The sequence below is a fragment of the Cavia porcellus genome, unplaced genomic scaffold (genome assembly GCF_034190915.1).
Source record: "Cavia porcellus strain 051 isolate PalLab524CR breed Dunkin Hartley unplaced genomic scaffold, mCavPor4.1 scaffold_12, whole genome shotgun sequence".
Lineage (NCBI taxonomy): Eukaryota > Metazoa > Chordata > Mammalia > Rodentia > Caviidae > Cavia > Cavia porcellus.
The window spans coordinates 60,438,241-60,456,219 of record NW_026947495.1 but is presented as its reverse complement, the minus strand read 5'-3'; the positions used below and the strand labels follow the sequence as shown (position 1 = coordinate 60,456,219).

The 17,979-nt window shown below is 43.5% G+C and overlaps 1 protein-coding gene across 2 annotated transcripts in view; it reads right to left on the bottom strand.

The window, feature by feature from the left end:
* Rapgef4 (Rap guanine nucleotide exchange factor 4) overlaps positions 1-17,979 on the bottom strand; it is a 277,608-nt gene that overhangs the window by 215,095 nt on the left and 44,534 nt on the right. For both annotated transcript variants that reach the window (XM_063259290.1, XM_063259291.1), the window contains exons 2-4: positions 14,477-14,619; positions 11,425-11,513; positions 428-574 (exon numbers count right to left, since the gene is read on the bottom strand). In XM_063259290.1, coding sequence (XP_063115360.1) covers positions 428-574; positions 11,425-11,513; positions 14,477-14,619 — 379 coding nt within the window. The remainder of the gene's footprint in view (positions 1-427; positions 575-11,424; positions 11,514-14,476; positions 14,620-17,979) is intronic.

The window sequence follows — 17,979 nt, the reverse complement described above, 5'->3', positions numbered from 1 at the left end:
ATTTTTAAAAGCATTTAAATGAAGCAGATGTTAACCCCATTCATTCCACTTTCCTGGGGGAATGTGTCAATAATGAATTTTAAAATGCAAAAGAAAATGTCAAAGTATTTTGTTCCCTGGTTAAGAATACATCTGTGGAATAGGAAGAGAGAAAATACAGAAAACACTCTATGGTCATTCAAGAAATAATTATAAGGTATGTCAAACTACAGAAAATTGAGAAAGCACTAAATTAAAAAAAAAAAAGATGTCTTGTGTCAAAATGGCTTTTCACTCACTCATTTCAAAAACAAGTTTTGAAAATTAAATTCCATCTACCAGCTCAGAAGGGAACACATTAAGGCTTGACTGTAATGCCATTACCCATGTGGCAGCTCCCTTTCTCATCTGAAACTGCATTAATTGACAAAGAAGCCTTGGGGCTCACCTCCCATAGTGCCTTGAAGTCCTTCTGCTCAATGCGGAGCAGTTCACTGCTCTCCCTGGTAACGATGGTGGCATGGCGGGGCGTGTTGTCCAGAATGGACTCTCCAAAGGCTGTCCCAATCCCCAGGGTACAGATGGTCACCGCATCCTGAGAATCAAAAAACAAAACAAAAAACCAGACCTTACAAAACTAAACATTTAATCCGTGAACTCTCTTTTCCTTGAAGTTTAATTTGTACAAATAAAATACCTGATATAATTATACAACTCGACACATGTTGGCTACTACATACACTGGTGTAATCAACACTCAAGCCAAGGTGAAAATATTTCTTCTACCTAACCCAAAAGATCCCTTTTGTAACTCCTTTCTAGTCAAGACTCTCCTAGAGGAAATCGCTGTCCTGATGTCTGTCACCTTACAGGGGTTTTGCCCAGTTCAGAACTTTATGTAAATGGAGACAGACCACATTCTTATGCATGGCTGGCTCCTTTGACACAGTATGAAATCTACTAAAGATGGACTCGGTTATAATATTTAAACAGGAAACTGGAATAGGGATGCAACTATGTCTGTCTCTCTGGAAGAAATGAGGAAACTGACTGTCTGAGTGGTGGATTCACAGGTCCCCAGTTTGCACAGGAAATAAGTGGTAACGTGAGATTGTAACCAAGTCTGACAATGGATTCCAAGCTTTTGGTATCATGCTGCCTCCCAGAGCCACAACATAGTAAAGACAGCATCTGATGAAGTACAGTGCAGCCAGTTTATAAAATGCCATGAGTCAAAGATTTAAAAGTTTCTAAAGGAGTGCTATAAAAGTAATTTTTTCTCTATATGCAACATTGGCAATAACATTTGGATTTAATCCTAGTTTCAAATAATGCAAATAGCCACTTGAAATCACCTGGACATTAATTTTGCGAGGTATTATAAACTAAGGGAGATCCACAAGGGAAATCCTCTGAGTTAGAAGACAGTTTCCTTTCATGAATCCACTATATGGCAATAGGCAAATGCTATTAAGATCAAGTTAGTGACTCTGTAATCACATTACCAAGACAAATGTCCACAAGAATTCAGTGTTTTGAACCAGAGTAAATTGTTCCTGCACATCTATTATCATATAAAATTATGTTCAGAAAAATAAAATCAGCATTTCAGAAAAGAATAAAAGGGAAAATTTTAAGAACAGCATGCAAACACACTTTGTAGAAAGACAATTGCAAACAAATTCACTCGAAAAATATACCCAGAACTAAAACAGCAATATGCTGTGGGTTTGGTAGCTTTGAATAATTTTCGAATTCTAGTAAAAACACAATATAGATTATGATAAATCACAGCCTTTCACAAACTCTAGAATATCAGGTTTTTTGGAGGCTTTATTAGACTATTCCATTTTTTTTATCACCTGAACATTTCCTGAAATAATTCTGTTGGCTAATTTGTACTTTTCCAGTATTAAATTCTATTTTAAAACTTGAGAAAGATGCACCTTAAGTATTACTGCCGTCATGATCCATGCAGGTTAGATCCCTACGGTTACGTGCTGGGTATAATGCAAAGGAACTACGAAGGCAGAAGCTATTCATTATAGATTAACCAGTCCTCTCCCTTTTTTACCTCTCATCCCTGATGCAAGTAGCTTGCCACCATGTGATACACACAGAAAGACACGCTGCGACACTCACATAAGCCTTTCTTATCAGCGAATGGCTCTTGCGGTAAAGACAAAGTACTGAATTTATTCTCAGATTTTTTGCTGGGTATTTCAATTTACTCAGAGTTTATCACCTATAACAAAAATCATTCATGCTCTGCTCTGAGTATTTTACAGGGTTCCAGCCTCCTCTGTGAGAAGCCTGGGCGAGTGGATACTCAGAAATGGTCATTTGTGTTAGCACCCACTTCATTTCCAGAAACACTCTCTCCTACCAGACCAAATGTGGGCTCTGTGCTCACTCTGTCTTCTCCATCACACCTGATCCACTCAAATTCAAGGACAAGGGGTCCCACACCACGAGATAACGATCCAGGTTGTGGCACCATGGCAGCACCTGCTTGGCATGCACAAGGCCTGGGTCCCATCCCTAGCAGGGGGCATGGAAAAGGCAAGATCTTGGAATTAAGGCTGGGAAACTTTATCCAAAAGAAGTATAATTTGTAAGTTCAATACTCTCACATCTTAGAATCAGAGGACAAGTTTATTTAGAAGTCAGCATGGATGTGGGAGGTATGTGTTGAACACTACGGTAACTGGGCACAGGAAGTAGAGATTGCCGAGAAACACTTTTGCTCTAAAGACGAACTGCTGTCTTTGTAGTCCATGGATGCTCTGCCTTATTTGCACTGGAACCCTAGGCAGGGTCTTGCGTATGCTTACAAAGAAATTATCAATAAAGAAATACACATCCAAACGTTCTCTTATTCAGTAGAACTGATGCTATGTTGCTTGGTATCCAGCTGAAAGGTGGGGCAAATCCAACCAGGCAGGATGTGAATCTGGGTGAAAAAGCAAAGCACTCTCCCTGCATCCACATGAACAGAACCAGAGCCTCCAGTTCCAACTTCCAAGCCTCAACTGTGCCTAGGCTTGACGCAGGCCTGTGTCTGCCATGGAGAAGCTCTGTTTGTGAAGGTAACCATGTTATTCCTCCTAAGCCCACACAGACTCTAGTGGTCCGCCAGTCTCGATGCCTATTTAATGGGGACTCTTTAGAAACACGTTTTCATCTTGTACTCTTTGCAGGTTCACACTGAGAGAGGCCTTCTGAGAGAAAAGGCTTTCAGTGACATAGAGACTAGGAAAGCAATCAGCACCTACGCACTGAACACGGCCCAGCAGTGAAGGGGGAGTCCTGATTTGTGTAAGATGGCAATTTATGTTGAGGACTTTCAGATGGGAAATGAAATGTAAAAAATGTAAATGTCTTCAAAATATGAAGATGGTTTAGCAGATGCTGCTGGAATCTTGACAGGAACCACGCCCCCACACACCTCAAAAATCAATGTAGCTTCCTGGACAGACCATGCCCACCTCCAGAATCCCACCTGGAACACCTGGATCATCACCGCCTGGAGGGGTGTCCTAGGCAGTGGATGCCTTTCCAGTGCATCCTCCTGCAAAGAGGAATGAGAGTGGGAGGACAAATCTCACAGCTCCCTGACCCCGCTCGGCTCCTCCTGAGTCCCCCAGGCAGCGACCCCAGCTGCCCACAAAGAGGACTGTCTTAGAAATGTGCTTTTGCTGGCTTTCTTTCCATCCCTTCCTCTCTCAGTTCTCCCACACTCTTGCCACGCTCCCGGGCATCATCTTCAAACAACTACTTGCTGCCAACTCATTGTCTCCAGGTCTGCTTCTGGAGAAACCTTAAACAAGAGCCCAGAGTAGCCGAGATGGCTGGGAGTCCTCGACCGCACTGAGAGCTTAGGGAAAGGCTTGGACTTTCTCCAGCTTTCTGCTCAGGGGAAGTTCTGGGCCAGCCAGCACTCCTCAACAGACTTCTGTAACCGGGATAGAGACAGGGGGATCACTCCCTGCTTGGCTCTGACACAGAGTGAAGGGCAGGATCCTTTAGGCGGCACACAATGGTAAGACTTCACTGTGTCAGTAAACCAAGTTTTACCAACACCATTTCTACTATGTAACTAGGGTTCTCAAAAAATTACTTCTAGCACGTCACTGACACGTCATTTGTTTTCTTCCTCCTGTCTAATCCACCTCTCTCTGGGCTCTCTGTTCACTTGATCACGCCTCCTCCCCCCTCACAACACAAACCTCCCCCCTTAATTACCTGCTGACTGTCCATCATAGTAGCCTGCTGGGCCGCAGTCGGCATGGGGCCTGCATGCGTATGAGCAGAGCTGTGCACACACTTGGCTTTTATGCTTCACAACAGTTAAGTGAGATCGTGTCTTTAAAGTGCTTTGCACAGTATCTGACTCAAAACAAATGCTTAACGAATTGTGGGTATCTTACTGCCAGTACAGGTTGAGTATCCCTTTCATAAAATGCTTCTGACCCAAAGTATTCCAGATTTCCCATTTTTTTTAGGTTTTAGTCTATTTATATACACATCATGAGATACACCTTGGGAATAAAACCCAAGTCTAAACACAAAATTCATCTGCATTTCACATACATCTTATGTAAACAGTCTAAAAATAATCTTATGCAGTATTTTTAGTAATACTGTGCATTAAACTTTGTGCCACACTTGGACTACAACCTGTCACATGAGGCAGAATCCTCCACCTATGTCATCTGTTGAGGATTTGGGGTTTTGCAGTTAGGGATGTTCGACCTATAGGTTTTGGGGGGTAAGGATATTCAACAATCCAACAACACCACTATTACTATTGCTATTTTATAAATTTGGCTCAAAAAGGACGAGTAACTTGTCCAAGACCTGCTCAGTAAGAGGAAGAGCTAAAACAAGAAATAGTCAGTCTCATTTCTTACCCAGCTATTGCTCAGATGATTATATGAAGTGACGTACCTCTTGCCAAAAGTAAGCAGGAGCACCGGTCTAGTTATTCACTGAACTCTTCCTGGTTCTTTTTCCACCACAAATTCAGAGAAATGCAAACAATCATAAGCTAGGAACTGATTAGGGAATCTGCACGTCTTGTTTTCTCACACCAATCCTGAACCTCAGCTTTAACAACAGCGTCCACGTAGAATTTCTTTCTTTCTGAGTCTCAGCCTTGACAACCCTCCCACTTTCTTGATTCTTCTCAAAGTGGGAGATCTGACAGCTGCCCAGGGCCCCAGTTTATGGCTGGCAGCCTTCTTGGCCAGATCTCTTAGGCAGCCTGCAAGGATGCCAAGCTCTGCCCCTGGGCTCCTGATTCCCTCCACGTCACCAGGCCACTTGTAAGACCTGCTCACATACACCACTTGTGAGAGCTGTTCTGGCTTTGCCACACTAACTTGGGTGCTGTCTTTCTCCAGCTTTCTGCTTCCTCCCCAAGTCCTGCCTAGAACTGCCCAAACATTCCCTCTAGACCTCTCCCATCCCCTCTGAGGGTGATGCCAGCTCCCCAGCTGTCCTCATCTGCCCAGCTGGGTACCACCCTGAAGTTATGAGCAAGATCTCAGCACAAGATGTATAGTCAGTGGGATGGGCATACGTGGCTGTGACCACTGATAAATGTTGGTGTTAGGAAAGTTCACAATGTCCACAAAGCCTGTCCAGGTGGAAGATGGTGACCCTGGGCAAACAGCACTCATGTGGAGACTCCAGAGTCAAGGTATTTAGGAGGGGAAATTCTCAGAGGCAGCAGAATGAGAAAAGCATGGACCTTGGTAGACCTGGACTCAAAATTCATTTCTGCTGTTAGTCAGGGACTCAATAACTTCATATGTGGAACAGGTAGGATCTGGTTTATAAGATTAGTCACAGGATTAAATATAAATAAAATAATCTGTAGGTAGAGTACCGGATGGTTCCTGAAACATAGTAGGTGCTCTATAATGAACAGAAATTATTTCTAACTTACAGTCATACACATAAATAGGTTTTCCCTATTTTTAAAGAGCAAATGATATTTTTCTATCATTTAAATAACAGAGGATCTCTATATTCACTTCATATTAATCTTCACCTAATGATGGCTTTCAACACTTAAATTCCAAGTTTCTCTGTCCCCAGTCTGGATGTCAAGTGGTTTGGATGATGGGCAAAACACTTCAGCTCTCTGGGGGAGCCTGTATTCAAAGGAACCCTTCTGCCCATCCTGCTGTAAATCAAAGAATCCTTTTGTACTGCCACTAATCATCCCTTAATTTATCTGCTTTGTATGTCTGAATTGTGGTTTACCGAGCTGTCTGAAAGTAGCGTTTCTCATAGGAGGCATTTGATGAGTTTGTTTCATTATAAACATAGATACAACAGGAAAACAGGAATGGTGTTAAGCCCATGGCAACACGTCACTGATTCATTAACGCTGCTCTCCAAGCTGAGACGCCCGCGCCTTGGGGACTAGCGTCTCCATCAGCTGACATCCAGCTGACACAGTGATGGGCTCTGGGTATTAAAACTAGGGCCTTTCTACTGGGCTTCAGCCCCAGTCTCCTCCCTCACCCCCAGCCACTTTTTGCTGAGTCTCTAAATTACCCACACTGAGCTCAAGCTTGCATCTTCCTGCCACAGCTTCCCAAAGTGCTAGAATTACAGGTATGCACCAAAATAGCTGGATTCTGATAAAATTTAAAGTAGCTTACAATCAGTGAGATAGACCTCAACATTCTCCATGGTAAGATTTTTCAAAAATCTTGTACTCTGTAACAAGGGGCATCAGATCTTTTTGATGATTTATATTTAACTCAAGTCCACATTAATGACTCAAAAAGAATTCATATTCATGACACATTTATTGCATTGGATATATGCTGGGTTAACATTAAGGAATGAATCAATTCTTTAAATATGTAGACCCAGAAAGGTAAATTCTTACAAAGCAAATATTTTTACAGTTTTCCATTTCAGGTCTTCAAGGATACTTGTTATGAAGCTTCACAGCACCTGCTTTTAGTTCATGGGCTTGAATTTAGGAGTGAAATTCATCAAATCCTTCACACCATTTTAGACAATAAAATATAACAGAATCCCAACTTGGAGTTTGTCAGGACATCAGACTCTGCTGTTAAAAGGATTTCTTACCAAGCAAAAAAGGCAAAGATGCTTCTAAATCAAAGGTGTTTTCCAACAAACAGCAAAACCAGGGCATCGCTTTGCGAGGGCCTCCCTGGACGCAGCTCACGAGGTGCGAGCTGAAGGGGAGCAGGCGAGTTGCGGTGCAGATTTGTTGAGGACAGACCAAATCAGGAGGCCAGCCCATTTCAGGGGACAGCCCCTGGCCAGCTGGTGCTCGCTTTTATACCGACCCAAACAAAGAATTTACAGCACAAAATACAGGCTGCATCATGCAGAACACTAAATAAACTCACAATCAGTTCTTAACCCTGAGTATGACCCGAGCACGTTCAGGGAGTGAGCCATCACAGACAACCGCTGTGGACGGGTGCCCTTCAGGCTCAATAAATGTGCTCAGAAAAACGTCTCCCAATCATGGTGATGCTCTCTGTTGGGAAATAATGGAGTGAAATGAGTGAGGAGAAGATTCAGAGAGGGAGAGAGAGAGGAAGAGAGAGGGGGGTGGGGGGAAGATCTGCACTATGGGAGCTGGGCCTGCCCTTGAGATTCTATGGAGAGAAATGCAATGCTTAAAAACATCTTTGTTGAACACAAGTGAGATAACTGTTGAAGTAGTGGGTGACGTCAGGCCCACTTGATTCCAATGGACACTCTGGCTTTACAGGTGTCAGATGTGGAAGAGCAACATGTGTCTTAGATAGAGTACTGGGTTTGTGTACAGGAACTTGGGAATGATACCCCAGGAGCTCATTGTGAGAAGGGGGATTAGAATCTGTCGATATGGAAATTTTTATTTTAGGGATAAAACTAGTAAAGAGCTCTTTCTACAGAGCAGTCTAAAATTTGCCAGGTAAGATTACAATGGCAGATGAGGGGATGGAATTAAGGCCAGGAGCAGCCCAGATTTTCAGATCCCACGAAATGGCTGCACAACACTGCTAAACTTCCTGCAGTTTCTAGTAAGTACATTTCCTGCTTTTTCTATTCTAACACTGCCCTCTTGTGATGGAATGGTGGCATTGCAACCAGCAGCTCTCCATTCAAAATGGTCTTCTAAAAATCACCAGAATCACTGCTCTGTCCCAAATTTTATACTAAGTGCTTAACACTTATTAATTCATTTAAAGTAGTAACTATTATCTTTGATTTACAGAGAACCTAACTGTGCCTACCCATAGCCCATTAAGGTGGCGAGAGGACTTTAAAGGAGGTCTGAATTTAACAGCTGCACTTCCATTGAATAAATAAATACTTTATATAAGCATCTGTTACTGAAATGAACAAATTTTAATGAATTAATAAATCATTCACTTGTGCAGCAGGAAATTCTGTTATCCTTCAGACATTCTTTCATATGGCTGAAAAAATGTCACATCTAGTATTTTCGTTGTAAAAAAAATTAAAATCATATATATTTCTAGAATTTAGATAGTTCTTATGGCCAAAGGTCCCCTAATCTGTAAAATCTGCAAGGAAAACAGCTCGCTCGCTGACTCTCTGTAAAACACATGCATTGTGAGGTATTATCTGATACAGTGTAGTTTATAAACCTATCTATGACTTTTAAGCTTATTATTCATTTTTACAACTTGTCCCAATATTCATTTCTAATCTTAAACCAGCAAAATACTAATGAGAAAAACACCCATAATATTCATTTATGTGGAACTATTTAGGCCACTTTTACAGGTGCCATTTTTACAGGTGCCAAGATCCCTCAGCTCCAGGGCTCCAGGGAGGGAGCCACAGATGGGTTATCTGTGTCCTAAGCTTAGGTGAGTGACTGAGGCAAGGGTTAGCTCTTGACAGGCCTCCTGCTGCCAGGGGAAACGCAGATGAACAGTGATGCGGGCTGGGGCTCCTCTGGACGGTGAAGCGGTGTGTCAGCAGGTCCTTGGCTGAGTCCTACAATGCCTAAAGCAAGATGACCAGTGACCAAGTGTAAGGAGAACTGTTCTCCAGCCCCAGCCAGAGTCACACCATTTTGCAGCATGTCCCCAGTACCATCCTGTGGGGTCCTCACAGGTGCTGAGGTTGTGTGTTCAACTGTTTGCTGAAACCAGAGAACTCCTAAAGGCAGAAAATAGTGACATAAACACTGTTCTCCCCATGGATTCTGATTCTGGCTTTTGTTTTTTGCTGTGGATATTAAAGGCCCATAAAACAGGAGCTCAGGAGGCAGAGGGTAACAACTTTGGTGCTATAGCTGCCCATAAGTGGCCCATCGCAATGTGGGCGATCTTCATAAACTCACTTAGGTACTTCATAAACTCACTTAGCCCTTCTGCGGGACGGGCAACTTATGAGTCAGAACACTTCTGTCACATGTATTCTTGAAAACTGTAGTTGTATCTTTCTACCATCATACTAAATAAGGTAGCAATTTTGTTTTATTTTATTTTTCAGAAATAAAGATCATCAAATCAAAAATACCTAATAAACGTATCACAAAGAAAGCCTGCGCCAGAACCTGAAAGGATTTTCTCCTCCTGTACCCTGCTTCCTTCGTGGCACTCACCCGCCTCTCCACCCAAGTCGGGGATTCCGTCTTCTTGCACTGCCCCCCACCCATAGACAGCCCTTCTGACAGTTGCACCCTGTGGCACACCTGCTGTCCCTCGGTCCCGCTTGTCACTTGCGGAATGTATCCCACCCCTCCAGCCAGAAACCTTCTGCGACATGGGCACCCTCGTTTAACTGCACCCCCGCGTCTAAAGGCAGGGGCTGCGAACACCGCAAGGGGGCGTGGGCTGTAGGGAAAGTCGCCTTGTTATTCTAAATGGCCCAGGCCGCGTCGCCTCTATTCTGTCCTCTGGATGGCACACGGTCAAGAACGCGGACCCCACAACCACAAAGAACTGGCTGTCACCCCCGATGGCCGCGTGGCCAGGGCAGGTTACGAGGCTCCCCGGAGCTGACCAGGGGAGGCGGGCCGCGCAGGGCGCAGCGGAGGACAGGCCCGCCGCGAGCTCGCGCGGAGCTGCCGGTAGAGGGCGCGCCGGCACCCCGACCACGCCGCTCCGTACTGAGCCGCTGCAGCCCCACGCGGATTGAACCGCGAGGACCGGCTGCGAAACATCGCCACGCCCCTTCTGACTCAGGCGAGAAAGCGGACACAGAGCGCGGGGAGAACTTGAAGAAAGAACCTGGACGCCAGAGGCGAGACCACCAAGAAAGCGTCCTGCCCACTTTCAAACACTCACCGCTGTGGCTCTTTCCTCAGTTCCCTCTTGGTTTCTTGTTGTTTTCTCTTTCATCACCAAACTCCCTTCCGCTTACCTTTTCAGGTGTGAGCAGCAGGAAGCACATGCAATGTGCAGCGTGTAAGACCTGAACTCATTTTCAGGGCCCGGGGAGGGCTGTCCCCACTCGGACTGAGCCCAGGCAGCCCTGAGACTGCGTCGTGTGTGCGCACAGAGCCCTGGACAGAGCAAGGCACTCGGTGACAGTCGGTGACGGATAATCAATGATTGCTTCTGGTCTCCAAGAGCCAACCTGGCTAAACTACCGTGACCAGCTGTTTGACCAAATACTAGTCCAGATGTTGCTGATAAAGTCTTTTTTAGGCTTAACATTTACAATCAGAAGACTTTAAATAAAGATATCATTCATAACGTAGCTCAAGGTTTAAAAAGCATAGAGGTTTTCTGTTAAGATTTCCAGAAAGAATTCTACTTCCGGACCACAACAGAAATTTGCCCTCAATTTCCAACCTCTGTGCCCAAGACCGCACGCAGCGTCAACTCACAAATACCATAAAAAGAAAAAGGAGTGCGAGTTATGTCCACTAGGGGGCCAAATTCCTCAGAGACGCCTAACGAAGATGAGAAAGCCTCCGCTGCACTTTACAAGAAAGTGTTTCTAACCCTCCTGCTTTTGAAAAGGTAACCTAGAGAAACAGAGAGATTTAGGGGTCTACGTTTGTCCAAAAGCCCTGGAAGCTCCCAAAAGGCCAATAAGGGGATCTCTATTGGTGATGAAGCAAAGTCAAGATAGAACTGGGCGGGAAGAATTAGAAAGGGAATCCTGGAAGACCTTCTGTTTCTCCTTCTCCAGAGCCCACACCAAAGTACACGTCACTCCAACGGAATTACTTGCATTTCTCAAAAGACAGCAAGCACCGTATGCTCCAACGCCTGCTGCCGCTCTCCTGCCAGGAACACGTTCAATACACTGCATACGTTTGTGGGGTAACTTGATAAAAGAATTCAACAAACATTCAATTCATAGGGAAAAGGAAATGTAATTTTGATAGTATAAAAGACATGGGGATAATGTATCTTTTGAAAATAATAATAAATCCTATTTAACATTAAAAAGAATAGGGTAGATTACCTGGTGACTGCTGGTTTCAGACACTTTGACATCCAAAGATCCTGCCAGCACAGCGTACCAGTTTGTTCCAATATCACCCTGGCGAAATACTGCAAAGGAAGCAGTGATGTGAATATATCACGAACAGGTTGGTTTTACTGTATAACCTGATCATTTTTTACCAGTTATTATATGCAGGACTTGGATCTAACTGAGCCTGCCACCCTTCTGGGATCTGCTCACACAGTATTTTTTCACTATCTCATCTATCAACAAAGGGCCAAATCCAAAGGGATTATAGGCAATGCCTATAATCCCAGCAAAGGAGAGGCTGAGGCAAGAGGGTCCCTGCAAGTGAGTTCAAGGCCAGCCTGAACTGCATAGCAAAACCTTGCCTCAAAAACAATACCAAGTCTCATTTATTCAACAGTCTATGAAGTTGAATGCATTAAACAGAATCTTCCGTATCTGCAGAGCTTTACAAAGAGATAATAACCCTATCTATAGCACTCTTTGAATCCAATGAGCAACTGGTACTCTGTGGGATTTATTTTAAATACATTTCAATGTATTGTGATTCTTAGAAAATTATGACTCTGGGTGGTACACAAAAACAAGGTCATTTGACTTCAACAGACTCAATTTCCTTAAATTATATTAAAAGCAATGTGTTTTTTAGAATAGCATTTTTGCTTTTAAACTCGTCATCTACGTTGTTGAAAAGTTTGAGTAGTGTTTCATCTTTGTCCTTTCTTGTTCATTTTATAAATTCATTCCTTTCACACATTTGGAAATAACTCTTACCAGAAATTTCTGCACCCAATTTTGCTTGAAGATTTTGATGTCAGAGAGAAAATATTTAGATTATTTCAGCAAAGCCTTAATTCCCATTATCATTCTAAGACCAGACTTTGGAAATTAATTCCGAAACCCTGATCCAAAAATCTCAGATAGACCAACTGCCTTTTAAAATGTCTTAACTAAATAATTAGAGAGAATGAGCTGATGTTTTCAACCTCAGTTCATGAGTAGAGTCACAGATCAAGTACTTGAAAAAATCACAGGATGACTGAGCGAGACACCTGAGTTCTGCAAGAGCCAAGCTGAGTGTGCAAGAGTGAGCTTGTGGAAGTCACAATTAATGACAACAGCTTCTCTGGACTCCCAGTGACACGATGTGGAAAGGCCAAAGGCAACAACAGCATCGCACGTGCAGCGCTATGCTTATGAGCAGGCTGGATAAGTTTACAACTGGCCTCTCCGGTAACCCCAGCTCCAAGCCTTTGTCAGGGCTTTGAACAATTTGGCACCTGTTACCTTTAACATTTGCCACTTAAATGCACAGCCTCTGTCACAGAGGATTCTTTTGCTGTTGTTGTTTTTAATTTTTATCAGTACACATTTGCAATATACAATGATTCCGTTCCTTATTCACTGAGGGGAGCTGGTATGTAACACATCTTCATTCTGTTGACTTCCCTTTCGCAGTCTCATCCCTGAAAGCATGAAGTTTCTGATCTCACTAAGAAAAATACATTGACCTGAAAATGGTATGTATGTATATATGGTTTTGTAAAAATAGAAACATGCGGGGCTGGAGATTTAGCTCAGCAGCATAAGCGCCTGCCTTGCAAGTGCACAATCGTGAGCTCGATCCCTGGTACCGATAAAAAAAAAAAAAAAAATAGAAACATGCCAGTGTTTGTGTGTGTGCACATGGGAAAGTATCTTGAAGGATGCATATAAAATGTTTCTAGTAAACTCTGGGTCTGGAGATTGTAGGTGATTTTTATGTAGTTTTGTCTAATGCTGTGACTGTCTCTGTTGCTTTCCCATGCAGGACCTTGAGTATCCTCTTACCTAACTACCCCAGATTTTATATAAATGTCCACCCCGTCCACAGGGCCAAGTCCTCAGAGCACGTGAGCTCCTTCCCCAGCTCCACTGGGTTGATGAGCATTTTTCTCTTCAGTCTTGGTCATCCAATTGCCTCTGCCAGGCAATGGTTTATACATGAGTATATGACTCAGTTCGGGCAAGTGACACAATACAGAAAGTCTGTTAAGAAACTTGTGAAAAAAAGACACAAGAAGAAACTGTCCATTGGCAGGGTATTGTTATATCAACATGAAATGCCTCTAACTGCTATCATTGTCTGAGGGCTATTTCTGACAAGCCTGATGACAAAAGCCAACATCTAAGGATGCACACGAAAGGAAAAAAGAAAAAGAAAGAGAAAAACAGGCAAGATCTGAGACCTTAATAATGTCATCGGACCACTCCATTAACCAGCCTGGGAATCATCATAACTCAGGACTTTTTATATATAATTGTTTTCTTTGTTGAATGAATGACTGGTTTTTCAAGGAAGTTGGATGGGTGTTTTCTGTTGCTGCAGCATAAAATGTACCAACAAGTAGAAGAGTATTACTTTTTAATTAAAATGTACTTTTTAAAAAATGCGACTATTACCTTATCATTGTATTCTCTCCCCTGGGGTAGATATTACTGCTGTTGTTTTGTGTTTTTTGCCCTTTTGAGATAGGGTCTTGCTCTGCAGTTCAGGCTGGCCTTAAGCTCATTTTGTAACCCCGGCTGATCATGAACTCACAAGGATCCTCCTGCCTCAGCTTCCCAAGTGCTGGGATTACAGGCGTGCACCACCATACCCAGTTTGGAATAGCTATTACTGAAGTTAACTCAAAACATTATCACCAGCACTACTTCAGAAAGCTGTTGTCTTTATTTGCTATCCTACTGGTCATGTATTTCTTGATTTAAAAAGATAATTATTTCCGTTTCTCTGGAAATAGCAAAATTCATGAGTCAGTACATCCTTCTAGCTCCTGCAATTAGGTTGTCCTGGAAAAACCACTTACATGCTGTGGACAGAAGAGTTAAGGGAACTGCTGTGGGGAACTAAATAAACAGATGAGAGGGAAGTGTCCAGCTGACTTGGATTGAAATCCCAAAGCTGGCACAAACATACTCCATATGCCGCCCATCCCCAGGGGATGGCCACAAATGAGCGCCAGCACCCAGGAAAACACGGCTCTGGAGGTGCATTTCTTACATGTTATTCCTTTTTCCAGGTTCTCATAATAACCGCATAAACAGATCTGATGAAGGAGGTTTGGGTGAAACTTCTCAAAAGCTTTAACTTCTTTCAGTCGTGTGAAGATTATATCCACATCTTCACTGGATCGTTCCAATGGTCTACATATGGGAGAAGAGGCACAAAAAAAGGTCTGTTAGTGTGAATTTACTTGAAAATAAGTCAACAGATGTAACTCTACATTCTGATGATGCAACTGTCACAATTGAAAATATTTACTGTCCCATTATAGGTATTTGCAGGCCCTTGGCCATCATTCGGCTTGTATCACTTCTGTTGCCCGTGGCTATAGCAGACAGTCTCAGAGTCCTGAGTTCAATATAGTGCTTTTGGGTAGCGCTTCCCCCTTTAAAAGTACCAGGATGTTATAAATTACATAAAATGTAAGCATTACTAGAAACTGAGGTTATAAACACAAATACTTTGAAGGGCCAGTTAGGTAAAGTGAATAAAAACTGTCCAATACATATAAGGGTAAAAAATCTGTACTATCAGCAAGGCACAGTGACAAGTGAGACAGGACATTCAGCTTCAGTCTTGGTGACAATGCAAGGAAGGGCAAGCTGCAGAGACAGCGGTCCATGGAAAACAGCTCTTATTACTGGATTCTGTGGAAATGTGGGCTTGTATGTTGTCAGAGCTTCCAGCTGCACAAGGAAAACTGGGTATCTCCATGCTTGTTCATACTCCTCAAACCCTGTGTGGGACACACACACACACACACACACACACACACACACACACATATGAGATCATCTATGGAACAGATGCAATCCATTGACCACCATTTTGAAGCCTCTGGCTTAAAATAAACCAAAGAACTAAATAAAAGTAGGACAGTTTTACAAAATTTATAAGCTGTTGTCCTCCTTTCTTTGAGCAGTTTTCCAAGTCTCGTGGTGTTTCCTGATAGATACATCACACTATTCAGAAACTACTGAGCCTCATGGATGCCCTGGAGCTTTCAAGGACCAGAGGGAAAGAGTCGAGTGAGGATTTCATAGATGATGCTCATCAAACTCTAGCTGCTCTCCGGAATTTACCAACTTCCCTTATAGTTACACTGGGCCAGGTTCCAGCCAGTGGGTCGTGCCCAAAACAATCCTGTATCGCCTGAGGTGAGACCCTTAACAGGGAAATCAGAGACACAGCGATGACAGTTATGTGAAGGTGGTGTGGACACAGAGCCTAGTGTGCAGACAAGCAGGGAGTGCCAAGGATGGCTGGCAGCCATCAGAAGCTGGAAAGGAACAAGAAAGAATTCTCCCCTATAGACTTCAGGGAAAACATATCCTACCAACACCTGGATTTTAGACTTCCAGCCCAAGAGCTGAGAGAGAACAAACTCCTGTTCAAACCACCAGCTTATGGTACCTTGCTTCAGCAGCCCTAGAAAGCTAATACTGAAGATGTACGTTTTAGGTATTACAGATACAAGCTGGAGAACAATGTACAACCCACAGAAGACTTGGTGTATATGACAAATAAACTTCCACTGTGCGAAGTTACTGAATGAGGCCAGGGGAAATGTGCAGGTATCAGTAGCCAGTCTGGTGCAGACTGCAGAGCTACATACACTAGAGTTCTGAGGAGCTCGGGATATTGCTGGAGGAAGACACATCCCCCATGAGAGACAGGCAGTTTTGGAAGACATGAACAGATGAGCTGTCACTATGGGAAAGACCTAAGGCACAAAATTTCGTAAGTTTAGAGGCTCTCTGCCACATTAGGCCCAAGAAAACTAGGTTCAAAGAAAATGCCCACAACCCTGCTAGCCTTCCAACCAATGCCTGCAGAAAGGCTTGGTTTCTGCTTCTTGGGGAAGAAAAAGGGAAAGTTTGATGCATTCGTGCTCTATTTTTGATATGCAAGGTGCCTGAAAGGGGGGATTTGCAGGCATTACCTACAGTTATGCTTTGAACGTGTCCCCCAGTACTCGTGTTGGAGACTTACTCCCCACTGCAACCTTGCTAAGGGATGGGACCTTGAAGGAGATTAGACCAGGAAGCTTCTGCTTCATGAATGGGCTATGTTGTTTCTCAGGGGAATATGCTTTTCATAAAAGGGTATGACCACTTTCTTCTCAATTTAGATTTAAAATGTCCCCCCAAAGTCTTGTGTCTGGAAGGTGACTGGACCATGGGGGTGCTCTCTTCATCTATGGGTTCATCCACTGATATTCAGCAGCTAACTGCTCTGTGGCAGGTGGAGCCTGGTTGGAGGTGGTCCACTGGAAGTGTGACCTGGAAGGGCATGTTCTTGTCTTCAGCTCCCCCCTTCTGTCTCTGCTTCCTGTCTGCCATGAGTTGAGCAACTTCCTCCAACATGCCCTTCCACCAGGTCACTCCTGCCATGGAGCCAACTGACCATGGACTGAATCTTCTGAAAACGTGAGCCATAATAAACCCCCTCTCCTTTAAATTGCAGGTATCTGCCATTTGGCCTCTGTGAAGGGAAAGTGACTAATACATCCTTCCCCATCTCCCTCCCACTTTTCCTCCTGGGTCTGTGTACCTGTGCTCTCCTGTGAGATGGAACAACATGAAGGTCCTCACCAAGCGTATGTCCCTTGGGCCACCCAAACTCTAGAACCATAAGAAGAAAGCTTTTCTTAATAAATTACTAAGCCTGCAGTATACTGTAGAGCAGTGCAAAACACTGGGAAAGCACAGCATATGAATATCAGCATCCTTTTCCTCCTACCACCCCTTTGGAAGGCTTCCTAAACTCCTGACAGGTGCAGAGTTCAGGGCTTTGGAGTCTGAAACTTCAGTAGTGAACGAGGTGCTGCGGATGGTTCTCAGTGAGTGTGTGCTGTGCCTGTGGAAAGCACTTCCCAAGCTCTGGACAGCAGTAGCTGGCAGAGGTGCCCTGGTGGGGAGCAAAGCCAGCAGGGTGCATTTCCTGGGAAGCAGTGTTGGTACCATCAGGGAGCCACGTCGCTGCCTCAGCAGAGGTAGCATGTAAATGACTCCAGGAGGATCACAAAATCAGATGAGCTGGAAATTGGCTAGACATCGATATGGCTGATTCTATTTAATCACATAGGAAAGGAGATAAGCAGAGATTGGAATCCTTTCAAGAAAGAAAGCAGCATCCCTCTTGTTTATTTTCTCCAGAGCCTTGCTCATATTAGGAAGGCAGACCAGGGCAGCTTAAAAAGCCTTCTTACTTAACACTTTAGAAGAAAGTGAACACTAGAGATTAACAGAAGAAAAACACATGACTCCCATATGGTTCAAAGGAAGCACAAAAGAACTTCAGTGATTCAGAACCAGATTGTTAAGAGACAAAGGACATGTGGAAAGGCAAAATCAATCTGAGATAAATTAGGATAAGGTGGAAAATTCTCCTGATATTTTCGTAGCCCCTCAAATTAGGTTCTAATAATGTCACCCATTAATTAAATATTTAAGGTCAGAAACAACGAAAAGAGTGTTTATGCGTCACTATTCTTACTG